This window comes from Saccostrea cucullata, unplaced genomic scaffold (assembly GCF_032062105.1).
Source record: "Saccostrea cucullata isolate Sc308-1 unplaced genomic scaffold, CSIRO_AGI_Scuc_v1 ctg8, whole genome shotgun sequence".
NCBI classification, from domain to species: domain Eukaryota; kingdom Metazoa; phylum Mollusca; class Bivalvia; order Ostreida; family Ostreidae; genus Saccostrea; species Saccostrea cuccullata.
In genome coordinates this window covers 1,198,914-1,214,559 of record NW_026940997.1, presented here as the reverse complement: position 1 = coordinate 1,214,559, position 15,646 = coordinate 1,198,914, and the positions used below count along the sequence as shown (strand labels likewise).

Genomic DNA, 15,646 nt, shown 5'->3' with positions numbered 1-15,646 from the left:
CAAAATCAAAAACACAAAACTGATAATTATGTATCTCAGTGTAGTCTTCTTGCATGCCAAATTATATCATAATCAGACTAAAACTGTATTTGGAGTAGCATTTTAAAAGTCTCTTGACACATTTTTATTTTTTATCAATTTGCACTTATAAAAAAATATTTGTTCATGTTTTTCTGCTCTTGACTGTTATAACCGTTGTCTTTGGTATAATTTGGCGTTGCCTATTTCTTCGCATGATTAAGAAAACGATTCCATTTAATATGCCCCCTATATTAGAGAATGTCACAGCAGGAACAATAATTCCGAGAGGAACATTGTCATTAAACTGTTTCCAAGTTCCATAGACTGCTGCTGCCCACCACTGAATGATGAAAACAAAGACAAAGAGAGACATCGTCCTGGCGGACTGTAGAGCTTTTCTGTCGTCTTTGTTACCAATAGTAGCTTTATCAAAGATATAAAATTCATCAAAACATGAATATAAATACTTTAAACACACCAACTGTTACATACACGTAGTTAAGCTGAGATTTATAAGAAATATATGAAGATAACGAATAGTTTTCATCCATATATATACATTGATATCCTAGCTACCTGCCAGTTTCTTTGTTTCTGCCCGAATCTTGTACCACGTGAGTGAGTAAAGACTGCTGTTTAGTGTCAAAACAGTCAATACTGGGATAGTAGATAAAAACAAAAGTGAAATTTCCCCTGCAACTCCGCAACTGAAATATTTAAAAATTTACATGTATAATATTGCTGTCATTTATAAGGTACAAAACTACCATTCCATAAATGTATTACAATACACATAGTTGACTTTTAAGGTCCTTTTTTTGTCTTACACACTTTTCTTTCGTATAGAGATGTCACAGATTGCCGGTAGAGGGCTGCACATTTACGTAGACATATCTTTATCATGCCAGCACCTGCTGTGATATGGGACCTCGGTTTATACATGTACGGTCTCATTCTCTATATATAATTGCACATATTTCAGCATGTCTGTAAATATGTGCCGTTATCAAAGCTTTCCTCTTTATAATTTGGCTTTAAACTAATATTAATTTGAACTTACATATTGTGTAGATTTAAAATTTGATTGTTTTGTTGATAATTGTGTGTATCAGTCTGTGGTGTAATCCGGAAACTTGGACCGGGAATTTATATGCATCTCGCGCATCACTCTGAATTTACAGCATCCCCACTTCCTTTTTCAATCAAGGCCTGTAACCACGGATGGTTTAAAAATTAAGAGTGAAAAATACCCTCCCATCCCAACCCCCATATAATTACTTTGTTTGACTCGTTCACTGTTTCTGCCGTTAAGTTTTATACTTTCAGATACTAGGAATTGTCTACAGAGACAGGAATCCTTGGACCTACATCTCGGATACCAAGAATTGTCTACAGAGACAGGAATCCTTGGACCTACATCTCATCACAGTGGTTCATTTGAATGGTCGTCACCTCCAAGCTGGATGTAGAAATATGATGTTGACTGTTGATACGTTGATGCTGATTTAGTAATTTTTTCATATAGACAGTTAATTTAAAGTAAAGAGTTGTATATTAAATGATATGTTGATGTGTAGGTAATATGATTCTGATCAACCCAGCATGCTACTTGCCGTTTCGGACGACACATAAAATGTTGTTGTTCATTTGAATGACCCCAATGTTGATGTTGTAAATTCATTTATCTGACCACTGTGGCCAATATCTGCCATACAATAAACAATAAACTTAAAAAATGTGTTTTTAATTCTAAAGTAATGCTACAAATGCAAGCAATTGGTCTTGTGTATTGATTTATGGGGGTCTGGGTAGGACAAGTCATTATTGTCTTTGATAATTCTAATCCGCAGTGCAACGATACACTCTGCGATTCTAGAACCCTCTGACTGCGCTACTCTGTCGACTCCTTAATTTTCCTATTTGATGGAAATCGGCGTCTTAAAGCGTTTCAACAGGATAGTGAGATAAAATTAATATGCTCTCTGTGTATTACATGTTTATGTTCAGGCATGTTTGAAGATTAAACAAGGTGAAGCTACATGTATAGTGCTCCATCATATACACCGGCCTTAAAGGTCACCTGTTTATAATGATCCATTGAAGTATGAAATACAACGAACTGATATATGAAGCATTCATGCCCTGTGGACATTATTTTAGTTGAAAATGTAATTTTTTTTTCAATTTAATGATTGATAGTTCTCTTCGATTTTCCATGGTTTTAATCCAAACGTATCCGTTTGTTTATATAACATATTGAGGCATTGAAATAACAACTTTGGGATATGAAAACATTTCTTCTGTGGCCGATTTCCTGTGGATAAATAGTACAACATCTTGAAAGAAGTGTTATCAAGAACTTGGGTTAAAAGGGAACTCCCCTACTTACTACTGCCACGTTAGCTCAGTCGGTTAATCGGGAAGTCCTGATTTCAAATCTCGGCTGCGATTGGCTTAAGTCGATAAAAAATCTTGCAACTGCTGGGCACTTTGAAAAGAAATGTGCAGGTGTTTCGGATGAGATCTTGAAAAACCGAGGCTCTGTGTAAGGCAGGCCTTAGGCTTTAGAGACCGTTCGATGCTAAATGGCATTGAGCGCCGATCAAGTAAAATAAATGGGAGAGGACTGCCTAAGGTTATGGAACTTGTGTCCAATCCCTTTGACATGTTGTCAATAAAATATGTTCAAAACAAGTAAAGGTCAAATTTTGTACTTAAGGACATACGCAAGGTACCTTACCTACTGATAACTTTTCAAGATATTCTAAATTTAAACTTATAATACCATATTACATATTCTTAGACAAAAAATCAGCAAGTGTTACCAGGGGTTTTGAAAAGATAGCAAATTATGTAGATTTTTGCATTATTCAAAGAAAAATGTACAAAAATTACAAAACATAAATTCCAGATTTTTTTTTCATCAAAATTTGTTATGGAAGAGGTGTACAAATCCTTATATAGACATTAAAAGTATTACACATAGGTCCTTTATTTCCTGGAACTCTTCAACTCCAAGGAAGAACCCAATAAAGTTCAAACTACGTTGCTATGACCTTAAAGCGTTCACCGATATATTGCGACGTCCCTATAGATATAAATGAAAAATTCTCGAATGGGACGTTTTTGTTTGTATGTTGTTTGACGTCCCTTTTGAGAATTTTTAACTCTTATGGAGACGCCAACACTTGCCGATGGAGAGCTGCAAATTGTGCCCTATACTCCGCCACTTATGGCCATTGAGTAGTGAGGGGTATCTTTTACGTGACAGGACTTACTTCGACACGGGACCTCGGTTAAAAGGGTCTCGTCTGAAGGACCGGTCTCAACATTCCACATTGGGATTCGAATCCGCGACGGATCAACTCCTTACTTCGCGACTCTACAGCAGATGCTCTAACCACTGCGCCACGCGAACGACTTGACTGGGGCATTAAACAACACACAATCAATGAACAATCCATACTTACGATACGCCAGTCGGTCCCATTTCATGTGCAATGGTTATACCTAGACATTCCACAAAAGGAAATCCAAATGTAAGTGATAGAAGTTTCCAGTCATACTTTCCAAGGTCTATCTTCTTACCAAACTTAATTAGGGCAAAGGCGTTTATAGCAATTAGAGAAACTAGTAACATTTGGGCGGAAATAAACATGAACATGATGAAGCCATAGTATTCGCACAGTTCTATTGGATGAACATGGTCTTCAGCTAGCGCCATATGAAAGTGATCCATAAAGTGAATAAGGTTGAAAAACCCATCGCACACAGCCAAATATACTACAAAACGCTCACACTTTGTCCATGATTTGAAAAATGTACGTGCAGATTTAGAACGGAATGATAACACAAGAGTAACAACTACCGATACAAAACTACATACTATAGAGATGAGTGCCGAGGAGTGAACCAAATAAAAAGTTTGCGTTCCAAGTCCAACAACAGGTACGTTGTAGCGTAAGTCCTGTATATGGTGCTTGTTAGTTAAACTTTTGTTCAAAGACATCCTTCAGTACGAATCTGAAATCAAATGGAAAAGTGGAAAAAGAACAGTTTCGAAGTATGTACCGCAATATATATCCTCTAAGAGCTTTAAAAGGGACCGTTCGTTATAAACATTGGTTCAAATGAGTCCAATAATCTGTAGTAAACAAATAAATCCAACACAATTACCAAGTCAAAGTTGTGAAAAACACCATTGAATGCTAAATTAATTAGTATTTCATATCAGAAAGATATGAAAAATATTCCTTTACGTTATAAACATCTTAATAATGTTGCTTAGCATAACCAGTCCATCTCGTATAAAACATGTATTCTAATCATGAAGAATTTGCGATTTACAGAAAAAAGTATTATTTGACATTACTTTTTTACCAGTTCATTTTGTATTATATATATAAGTAATTGTAAACTTTAATAGTTGATATTAGTATTCAATACTGTAACTATAGTATATGAAAAAAGCTCTTTTATGAGGTCGATCCATGCATGTAGATATATCGACTTCATCACAAAAGCATATCGACAGAGTACTAAGTGCGAAGTCGATATCTCTTCTGTGTAGTCGATATATCTATGGATTGACCAAAGGGCTACATTTTTTGTTTTGCTTTTAAGAAATTAACAAAGCCCAATTTGAAGATGAGCAAGCCATGTTTTCTCTAGTACCTTTTTAAATTCAGACTAACGATAAAAAATAAGCTGTTTATCCTAATTTCGGAAATGTAATTTCATAAACTACATTTCAGTGGTATTTTTAGGTCACCTGAGTCACCCATCCGTTTCCGTCCGTCGTCGTTTGTTGTGTGTTAACATTTGAACATTTTCAACTTCTTCCCTGAAACCACTGAACCAATTTCAAAGAAATTTAGTATACAGCATCTATGGGTGAAGGGGAACAAAAATTGTGAATTTTATGGTCCCCGCCCCCCTGGGGCCTGAGGGGTGGGGCCAAAACCACTAAAATTAATGAAATCTTTAAAAATCTTTTTTACTCCTGGGCATCAAGCAGTCAAACTGTTGGCATGATTGTAATGAACACTGAGTTTCTGCCTAAATTGTGAATTTCATGGCCCCAGGGTCACGGGTTCTGGTGTTAGGGCGGGGCTATATAGGTTATACAGTCAAATTGCATGATTTCTTCTCCGCTCCTGGGTATTAAGTAAACTAACTAAGTGCATAGTTATGATGAGCAAGAGTGCCTCTTCCAAAATTGTGAATTTTATGGCCCCAGGGTCAGGGGTTCTGGTGTTAGGGCGGGGCTCTTTTGATCATATAGTGAAAATGCATTAATTATTTGAAAATCTTCTTCTCTGCTTCTGGGTATTATATAAACTATGTAAGTACATAGTTATTTTGAGCAAGAGTGCCTCTTCCAAAATTTTGAATTTTATGGCCCCAGGGTCAGGGGTTCTGGTGTTAAGGCGGGGCTATATACATTATACAGTCAAAATGCATGATTTCTTTGAAAATCTTCTTCTCTGCTCCTGGGTATTAAATAAACTATGTAAGTACATAGGTATGATGAGGAAGAGTGCCTCTTCCAAAATTGTGAATTTTATGGCCCCAGGGTCAGGGGTTCTGGTGTTAGGGTGGGGCTCTACTGATTATATTGTGAAAATACATTAATTCTTTGAAAATCTTTTCCTTTGCTCCTGGGTTTTATGCCAATAATCCAAGTATATATATTTATGATGAAGAAAGGTGCATCTAGCAAAATGGTTATTTTTTATGCCCCCCCCTTCTGGGTTGAGGAGTGTTACATAGTCTGAAAATAAATTAATGCTTTGAAATCTGCTCTTTGGTAGTAATCAACCATTTTATGATAAAATTTGCAAAATTTTGAAATGTGTGGCCCCAGGGTTAGTGGTTCCGTTGGGATGAGGTGCACAACTGGTTATAAAGTGGAAGGGCATTTTCTCTTTGTTGCTCTGATCTACCTCTGGGTATTAAGTAAAAAGAGTAAGCATGCTAAGTCTATAATTATGATAAGCAATGGTGCCTCTTTAAAAATCGTGAATTGTCAATATCATGGCCTCTGGTTTAACAAAAATACCAAATTAAATTGTTTGAAAGTTGTTACACAATACTCAGGTGACCTATAAGGCCCGTGGGCCTCTTGTATGAAAAATATTTCCAATTTATTATACCCCCCCACGTTGAAAAGTGAGAGGATATATAGTTGGGATGTACGAGGGTTGTTAGAAAAGTTCGCGGACACACTGAATTACGGAAAATCTATTGTGTACTGTGAAGTATGACCTATGTCTGAATAAATTCCTACATTTTGTTTATTGGTATGTAAAAAATCAGGTCCATATAATAAAATCTTGAAAATTTACAACGATTTTTACTATGAGGTTATGGGATTCACGGAGCAATCACTTGACGTAAGGCGACGTAACAACCAGATTTCAACCCGTTATGCTTTGTCGCAGTTCTATAAATCTTTGGTTTTTTCTTATCTTTTTTTCTATTTTAAAATTGAATATCTATATCAAGACATGTTACTTTTCTTCTATAATGTCTTTTGTTCTGATTCGGATATTATTGAGATCTTTAAAAGAGTTTATGCAGTTAATAAGTTAATCGATCAGGTATGGAAACTATGCAAAACCATATAGGCGCAACGCAACGTCCATGCGATACGGGGGTATCGAAGTATCGCTGGAGTTAATCTTTCAAAATGTCATTCCTACCATTCTTATGAAGCTACAACCATTTGAAAAACTTGTTAACTTTAGGTTAGGAAATTCGCGGCAGCATCTTGAACATTTTAATCTCTTTTTAGACATTTTCCAGTCTGCATACATAATTTTTACGCAGCGCAGTGCTCCATGACGCTCAATGACGTTCCGATTTTTGGCTGTGTTTTTACGCAATGATCATTTACAAACGGCTATAAAACAGTCATATATCCTCCAATTTAGTTCAAAATTTCTCCAAGTGACGTTTCATAAATACTTTAGCGGCAGGTAAAATATCATAAAACTTTTTGCGCTACAATTGTGCAATTTTAAATTTTAATAAAGAGTCTTTGTGATGTAAACGTGCCAAAATGTAGCATGCTCCGTGAAGAAAGTTTTATCAAAATAAAAAAGCTGTATATTTTTTAATAATCACCGGAGAGCAACCATCTCTTGTATATTTATTGGAAAAAAGGTAAAGATTCTATCTGGAAAGTTTGACCGGTTTCGTGGAAATAGCGCGCTCACAATTGAACTTGTCCGCGAACTTTTCTAACACCCCTCGTATGTCTGTAAGTATGTCCATCCGTCTGTTGCGCTGCCTGCTGCCTACCCTTTGTCCGCAACTCCTGTTTTACCACTGAATGAAATTTAATTTAACTTATTGAAGGGTACCCATCTCTTATCCACAATACACTGTACCTCTTATACCACTTTCACATAAACTTTATTACATAATACCATTGTGCACCACTTATTTTATCTTTCTGGTCTGACACTTATTTATATATAAGATATATTTAATCCTTGTGACAAGACATTTCTTTGGGTACCACCAAATTTGACCCTTTGACACTGGAGTTTGACCTGCTTTCAAAACTGGTAACTTTTGCTATAACTTTTGAAGGGTAAGGGCTAGGGCTTTCATCCTTCACATATGTATTCTTTGTGGCAAGACCTTTCATTCAATAACCTTGACCTTGGAGATTTCCGTACTTATGAAAAAACCTAAGGGCTAGTGCTCTCATACTTCACATATGTTATCCTTGTGAAAGACCCTTCATTGGATACCAAGAACTTTTGACCTTGACCTTGGAGTTTGACATACTTTAAAAAACATATCTTGATCATGACTTTTGAAGGGTTAGAGCTAATGCTTTTACACTTTTCATATTTAATACTTGTGTCTCTCTCACCCCTCTCAAAGTGTCCCGCTTCGTTTGTTTTATTAGTACTTATTGTATTACATGTCGCTATTTTTAGCACAGGGGCATGAGGAAAGTTATTACGTATAAAACAGGTTCTCAGCGGACTTTATATTCTTATTACATCTATTAGAACTGTTTATAAAGGTTAAATTAGACATCATGCATTGTGTAAAATTTTGACAAAATCGAACGTGAATATATACATGTAGGTGACTTCATGTTTGCATATAATTTCCGTTAGTTTAGAGCGGTTTTGTGGTGTAGTGGTATGTCTATCGCTTTACATATGAGAGGTCCGGGGATCGAGTCTCGGTCGATCCATTTTCTTTTTTTTTCCGAAACACTTTTTTTATTTTACTAAATGATAGTATTCAGCGTGTGAAATGAAAAATTTATGAGGTCTGGCTTGTACAAACTCATAAAATCATCATTACAGCGTGATAAATATTCCATATAAAAAGAATCTTCTATACATATAATAAAGAATAAGCAATCAAATCTTTATATCAATATTGGCATATTTTATTTGCTTCGGTATACATGTATACATTTAATAATTCTACAGATGCAGTCAGGGGGATCCGACTCCCCCCCCCCCCTTTCCCCCGAAATGCGCATGGTTTACTTTTTTCCTAAGCGGAGGACACAAATTCTCTGAATTAGCATGTGTTTCTATGCGCTCGGTCGATAGATCAGGGCGTATATTGTTTTTGTCCTGTCTGTTTATCCGTTTGTCTGTCTGTTGCATCCTTCGCCATTACTTTTTAACCATAAGAGATAGAGACTTCATATTTGATATACATACTTCACTGATAAGGCTCTTTCAAATGACACCAAGTTCAGTGACCTTGTACCTTGACTCTGACCTCTATGCTAAAAATAACTTTTTGAACTTCGCCCTAACGTTTGAACCATGTCAGAGAGACAGACTTCATACTCAATTAAGTAAGAGTTTCTTTAAATGACACCACCGAGGTCAATGACCTTTTGACCTTGACTGTGACCTGTATGCGAAAAATAGATTTTTCGAACTTTCGCCATAACTTTTGAACCATATAAGATAGAAACTTCATATTTCGTATGCATATTCCACTATTTAAGTTCTTTCAAATGACACCAAGGTAAATGACCTTTACTTTGACCTACATGTAAATGCTAAAAATAGCTGATTTGAACTGTTGATTCCAGGCGCATAGTGTTTCACAAATACATCTAGTTCATACATGTATTTAATAATTAATTTTGCTCATCTATTTCAATTGAAAAACAAGAGACCCATGAATCTTATCGCTCACCTGAGTAACTTTGGTCATGCTGTTCTGTAACAGATTTCCACCCTTGTAATACCAACTGTGACCTCACCCTACCCCAGGGGTCATCATTTAAACAATTTAGAATCTACATTACCCAAAGATGCTTTCATATAAGTTTACGCTTTTCTGGCTCAATAGTTCTTGAGAATATTTTGTAAGATTTTTTCTTTATTTTTCAATGCAAAACTTTTCCATATTTTGGCCCCGCCCTACCCCTGGCGGTCATAAATTGAACTTCTACACCACCCTAGGATGTTTTCACCTGTTTAATCTTTTTCGACCCAGTGAATTTTTAGAAGATTTTCCCATGTATTTCAATGTTACATGTAATATTGGATTTCCTATTGTGGTCCCGCCCTATTCCGGGGGGGGGGGGGGGTAATTTGAACAATTTAGAATCTACCTTATTCCATGATGCTTTCACATAAGTTTCAACTCTTCTGGCTCAGTGGTTCTTGGGGAGTTGATTTTTTAGTGACCGCACCTTATTTTTGTCTTTTCTTAAATATCTCACCTTGCAAAGCGACTTGTTCCTTCATTTTAATAATTTAACTTTCATTTACCAAAGGAAGTTTTAAATCAAATTTGGTAAGTCCTAGTATGGTATATACAATGACCTTATCAGCAAATACAATTTATCATTGAGTCAAATGCTGACTGACGTTTTTCATACTAATTGTTAGTCCATTATTATACCCCCGCTTGAAAGTTGGGAGGGTATACTGTAATCGGTATGTCCGTCCGTTCGTCTGTCCGTCTAGCTGTCTGTCCGTCCGTCCGTCTGTCTGTTACGCTTTGGGGTACCCATCTCTTATCCGCAACTCCTCTTATACCACTGAGTGAAATTTAATGAAACTTTCACAGAATCTTTATTACATATTGCCATTGTGCACCTCTTATTTTATTTTTTGATCCGACACATATTTTGGGTTTCCCGGCCACAGCAAAACATGAACTTTGCCATTATAATCATATGGGAGGCGGGGGGGGGGGGGTATCATTTAGTGAGCTCATTACTCACAGTACCTCTAGTTTATACACTAAATTGACGACGGTTTTTCCGTTATTTCCTGATCATGACAAGGAGCACACGGCGGGTGTGACCGGTCAGCAGGGGATGCTCTCTCCTCCATGGCACCTGATCCCACCTCTAATGTTTCGTTCTGCTCCTATTTTGTATTGTTTAACGGACTTTGAAATTGAATACTGTTCGTTATCTCCATATCCTTATTAGTGTGCAGTCAGGAATTAGTTGATTAATCAGTTGATTTAGTTGATTAAACAAAAAAGTTCACCGTTTTTGTTCGATTATCAACCGACTAATTGTTTTTCGTAAATCTTCTGGACAATAGTCTCCATCAATCAGACGCATGTCTTTCTCACACTGTAAATCGAAGCGTTTTGATGATCAAAACTTATTTCTATTGTTTACTTATTTCCCGGGCGACAATTGATGGTTACGAGGGCTGTTCAGTAAATTATGTCCTGAACCCTATGACATCCTAAATCGAAATCATATGAAATAAACCTTGGAATGTTCTTAAGATTTGATCTTTGATAAACTGATAACCGTTGATTTGACGTTCAAGAAATTTCATTGCCAGAAGCTGGAAAACAGGCTATTCGACACATTGCATAAAAAACGAATGATAGAGAACTAGTAAACAAGTTTAGAGTAAAGTTAGAAGCTGCTGTAAAACGTATTAAGATTTGCAAAAAATATTAATTGTCAAAATACTGTAGCGTTATGGCTTTATATATTGGTTAGTCTTTGACCATAACGCTACAGATTAAAAGGTGCGATTTAGGGCACAAGATGTTTTGCACACTGTTGGGAGGAATTGATCCAAGTTCCAGCATTTCTAAATTTGTAATAAATACCTTGTTTCGTATACCCCCTTCTTGAAAAGCGGGAGAATATGTAGTAATTGGTATGTCCGTCTGTCTGTCTGTCTGTTACACTTTGAGTTACCCATCTCTTATCCACAACTCCTCTCATGCATACCACTGAATGGAATTTGATAAAACTTTCACAGAATCTTTATTTCATATTGCCATTGTGCACTTCCTATTTTACCTTTTGATCCGACACACACTTTGGGTATCTCGGATCAAAACATCGACACTGCTAATATTGATATGGCAGGCGTGGGGGGATCATTTAGTGAACTCAATGCTCGCAGTACCTCTTTTTTATCGTAAAACATTAGTGTAATAGACAAGCTGTGAAGATTTCAATATTATTTACATTTATCTTCCTTTGTTATTAATGCAAGACCGAGGCCAAGTCAACTGAGCTAGTATTTTGATGGATTAAAAGAAAATAACAACAGCGTCATACCCCCACTTGAAAAGTGGGAGGGTATATAGTAATCGGGATGTTCGTCTGTACGTCCGTCCTCTGTTACGCTTCGAAGTACCCATCTCTTATCCGCAACTCCTCTCATACCACTGAAAGAAATTTGATGAGACTTTCACAGAATATTTATATAACTACATATTGCCATCGTGCATCTCCAATTTTACTTTTTGACCCGACACATATTTTTGGTTTTCCATAGCAAAACATGGACACTGCCATTATATTCATATGGGAGGCGGAGGTAGTGAGCTCATTGCTCACAGTACCGCTAGATTATTTCTATTTTCTTGAACTGTATATGACTTTAATCGTTTCTTCGCTTTTAAAATTTCATTCTTTACAGTAGCTTAGCCTATTGGAATGAGTATTAGCTTTTACAAATGTATTAAATGGAATAGTTCTTTTCGAACGACGCAGCTTTGAGCTTGAGAAGTATGAGACAATGATTAGAGACCTGCGACAAAACAGATTAAATATACATGTAATAACTATGACTGATGAAGTTTTTCTAGGTAAATTAAACAACAAACCAAAATAAGAAGGTATTCGGGATTTTAAACATATACGTAATGCTATTACAGAATTTTAAGCGAAAATTGACGATGTGGAAACGTCGAAATCAGCAATTTTCTAACAGTCATTGTCTATTTTTACATTCCTTTTCAACATGTTTAAGTGAAATACTTGTATATCGTCCGTTTCCACCCGACATTTTCATTATATTCCGAAATCGTCAAACTTTCAACCCCTTTAATAAAAAATTTAATAGTAATTTCAAAGGAATGGCCTTTATACTAGAACAATATATTCATAAGCAAAAAGAATCAATAATAATAATTGAGAGGTATTATGATTTTGCACTCATTACTGTTGCTAACCACTTAAACATTTTATTTACGTCTCCGCATGAATAAGAGATTTCTGTGAAGCTTAAGGTTACTTTGGAAGACACAATGTAATGCCTTTAAATTAATAGATTCCCGTTCAGTCACATTTAATCCAACAATAACACGATAGATAATAATTATCTCGTCGTTTTTAGATATCGAAGTTAGAGTACGAAGTAAAGAGCACGATTTTTTCCAAATATTTATAATCTTTGTTCTCAGAGAACAGACATCGTTTTTCTTTTAAGAAAGTCAATAAAAATTCATCAATGCATAAATCTCCACTAATTCATCCCCATCGATTAATGGAAAAATAACATAAAAGGCCAGGACATCTAGAACCTTTTGGCTGAACTGTTAAAGTTGACACTCGCGGCCGGACTCCTATAGTTGTCTATCGATAATAGACGCATATATTTATATTGTCTAAAGGCAAAAAAGTATCCATGGTAGACCCACGTTACGATGTCCCTGTGGTAGGACTGGGCACCGCCAGCTTTTATGTGATCCATTCCCTTGCGCTAACCTGTATCCTAACCAGCCTTTTTTCGGCTATATCAATAATTGTTGCATCCTTTTGCACACGATCTGCTAGAACCTTCTTCAAATCGTGGTCGAAATGCGAACGTTTTGTCGTTTATTTGGCTTTTTGCGATGGTTTTTTTAACCTCGCTCACTTCATGGATCATTTCCATATGGCAATTGTCAAAGACCACGTCCATCCAATAGAACTGTGCGAATTCTATGGTTTTATTGTATTCATGTTCATTTCCTCGCAAATGTTCCTGGTATCCCTAATTGCAATTAACGCCTTTGCTCTGATGAAATTTGGTAAAAATATAAACTTTGGAAAGTATGATTGGAAACTTCTTTTGTTAACATATGGATTTCCATTTGTTGAGTGTCTTGCTGTTACCATTGCCGGTGAGATGGGGCCAACTGGAGCGTAGTGAGTATAAATTTAGAGTAAATTGAGCAGAACATGTTACAGGCATATATAAATAAAATTAGAGTAAATTGAGCAGAACATGTTACATGCTAATATAAATAAAATGCTCAGTATGATATCTTTTTTTCAGTTGTGGGGTAGCGGGAGACGTCTCTTCTCTTTTCTTCTCTGCAATACCAGTGTTGATTGTAATAACTCTAAACATCATTCTGTATACAATTACATGGTTCAAGATTCGATCGGAGACAAAACGATTGGCCGGTAAGTACATCAGTCCATTTTTATTTTCTAGTTTAATATGAATAATAGCTAATGATAACTAAGGACAATTTTGTTAAAGAGAATGCATTGCCCTTTTTCACCTTGATGACATTTTGTGTATTTTTCCTAATAGGTACAATCGGAGAGAAGGCTAATTCTGACAGAAAAAGCGCTCAGGCTGCCAAAAATATGTCTTTGTTTGTACTGGTATTCATTATTCAGTGGTGGGCTTTGGTGGTCTACGGAGCCTGGCAAATGGCGGTTGAAAACGTTCCTCTTGAAATGTTCCTTTTAGTGACGACGTTTTCTAATATAGGCGGGGTTTTGAATGGAATTGTCTTTTTGCTCATGCGTAGAAACAAAAAGCGTCAGACACTCCCGAAAGTGACGACTGTCATTTCTGTTAATATGAAGTCACAGACGACCGAGACCAGAGTATCGGACTAGATTTTAGTAAAGAAGAAAAATAGGAAAGAGATATTTAAAACATGAACTTTACAGTCACCTTAAAAATAAAGTGATAATACTTATAATTACAAATACTATAAGGTGAGAATCAAATGACGTTGGTGATATTTATTTCGAAATAACTATCTAAAAAGAACAAATACTTAATATATGTTAAAAAGAGAAAACAAAAAACTATATGGTTTAAATCGTTTACATCAAGAATAAAATGCTGTCTTGGGTTGCCTGTACGGATATTAATATCGCAACTGTTGCAGAAAAAATACCCTTGGGGCACAGGCGCTTGTTTCATACAGTGAGCTTAGTTTTCTACTATATAATAACACAAGGTATCCATCTTTCCCGAGACCAAATATGTAGGTCACCAATTCAAACCCCTTTTTTATTTATTATACGCAACTGGCAACAAAAAACCCACATGTAATGGTTAGCGGAATCCCCCTTCTTGGACCTCATGTATATTTCCTTACCTCACCCCCTCGCGAACTTTGACATTGACCATAAAATTACACGCTTCGTCAATCGAAAGAAAAAGTACATCTCTAAACAGCTCAGCACTTCCGGTTTGGCAATCGCGATATAAAACACAAGATCTCATTGGCTACTGGTACATTTTGCACTGGTGTAGAGAGGATCCTTTACAAAATATTTTTGCTTTAATAATAACTATCAGATCATCTTAAAAATCACCAACACGTTGTCATCTCACAAAATATTTGAAAGAAAACCTAGAACAATATCGATTTTCAAATTTGCGCCAAAATAATATTTCGGTTTTCTCTTCTGCCTTATACAATTGCATTGAAAACTCCCGAGAGTACCAGTAGCCAATGAGAACTTGTGAATCATATTGCGATTGCCAAACCGGAAGTGCTGAGCTGTTTAGAGATGTACTTTTTCTTTTGATTGACGCAGCGTGTAATTTTATGGTAAATATCAAAGTTCGCGAGGGGGTGAGGTAAGGAAATGTACATGAGGTCCAAGAATGGGGATTCCGCTAACCATTACATGTGGGTTTTTTGTTGCCAGCTGCGGATAATAAATAAAATAGGGGTTTGAATTGATGACCTACATATTTGGTCTCGGGAAAGATGGATACCTTGTGTTATTATATAGTAGAAAACTAAGCTCACTGTATGAAACAAGCGCCTGTGCCTTGGGGTCATTTGAACAATTTTGAATCAACATACATGTATATACCACCTGAGGTTGCTTTAACATAAATATGACCAATCATTGCTTTGCTGTTCATGTGAAGAAAACTTTTTAAGATTTTTTCCTATGTATTCCTAAGTAAAACTTTGATCGCCTGTTGCTGCACCCTACCCCTGGTGTTCATGTTTTTAACAAATTTGAATCTACACTACCTAACAATGATTCCTCTAGTATCATCTTTCCTGGTCCATTGGTTCTGGAGAAGATTTTTCAATTAGTTCTTTGCTATTTTTTATTTATTTATTGCTATTTTCTCCCTTTGGAAGAGGA

At 36.1% G+C, this 15,646-nt stretch overlaps 2 protein-coding genes across 2 annotated transcripts; one reads left to right on the top strand and one right to left on the bottom strand.

Moving 5' to 3' along the window:
- Positions 1-150: 150 nt before the first annotated feature.
- On the bottom strand, positions 151-4,030 carry LOC134256848 (uncharacterized). The gene is made up of 3 exons (XM_062739517.1): positions 3,492-4,030; positions 598-728; positions 151-444 (listed from the first exon to the last, which is right to left on the bottom strand). Exons 1-3 carry the CDS (start codon positions 4,028-4,030, stop codon positions 164-166), a joined length of 951 nt encoding a protein of 316 aa, XP_062595501.1. The 3' UTR covers positions 151-163.
- An 8,899-nt stretch (positions 4,031-12,929) lies between these two features.
- On the top strand, positions 12,930-14,140 carry LOC134256815 (uncharacterized). Its single transcript, XM_062739476.1, has 3 exons — positions 12,930-13,432; positions 13,563-13,693; positions 13,827-14,140. Exons 1-3 carry the CDS (start codon positions 12,930-12,932, stop codon positions 14,138-14,140), a joined length of 948 nt encoding a protein of 315 aa, XP_062595460.1.
- Positions 14,141-15,646: the final 1,506 nt, after the last annotated feature.

Excerpts from the sequence above, each read along its gene's own strand:
- LOC134256848 (XM_062739517.1), bottom strand. The coding sequence starts at position 4,030 with ATGTCTTTGAACAAAAGTTTAACTAACAAGCACCATATACAGGACTTA. Across the intron at positions 729-3,491 it reads ATGGGACCGACTGGCGTATC|TTGCGGAGTTGCAGGGGAAA; the intron begins GTAAGTATGGAT and ends TAAATATTTCAG. Across the intron at positions 445-597 it reads AGAAACAAAGAAACTGGCAG|CTACTATTGGTAACAAAGAC; the intron begins GTAGCTAGGATA and ends TCTTTGATAAAG.
- LOC134256815 (XM_062739476.1), top strand. The coding sequence starts at position 12,930 with ATGGTAGACCCACGTTACGATGTCCCTGTGGTAGGACTGGGCACCGCC. Across the intron at positions 13,433-13,562 it reads ATGGGGCCAACTGGAGCGTA|TTGTGGGGTAGCGGGAGACG; the intron begins GTGAGTATAAAT and ends TCTTTTTTTCAG. Across the intron at positions 13,694-13,826 it reads GGAGACAAAACGATTGGCCG|GTACAATCGGAGAGAAGGCT; the intron begins GTAAGTACATCA and ends TTTTCCTAATAG.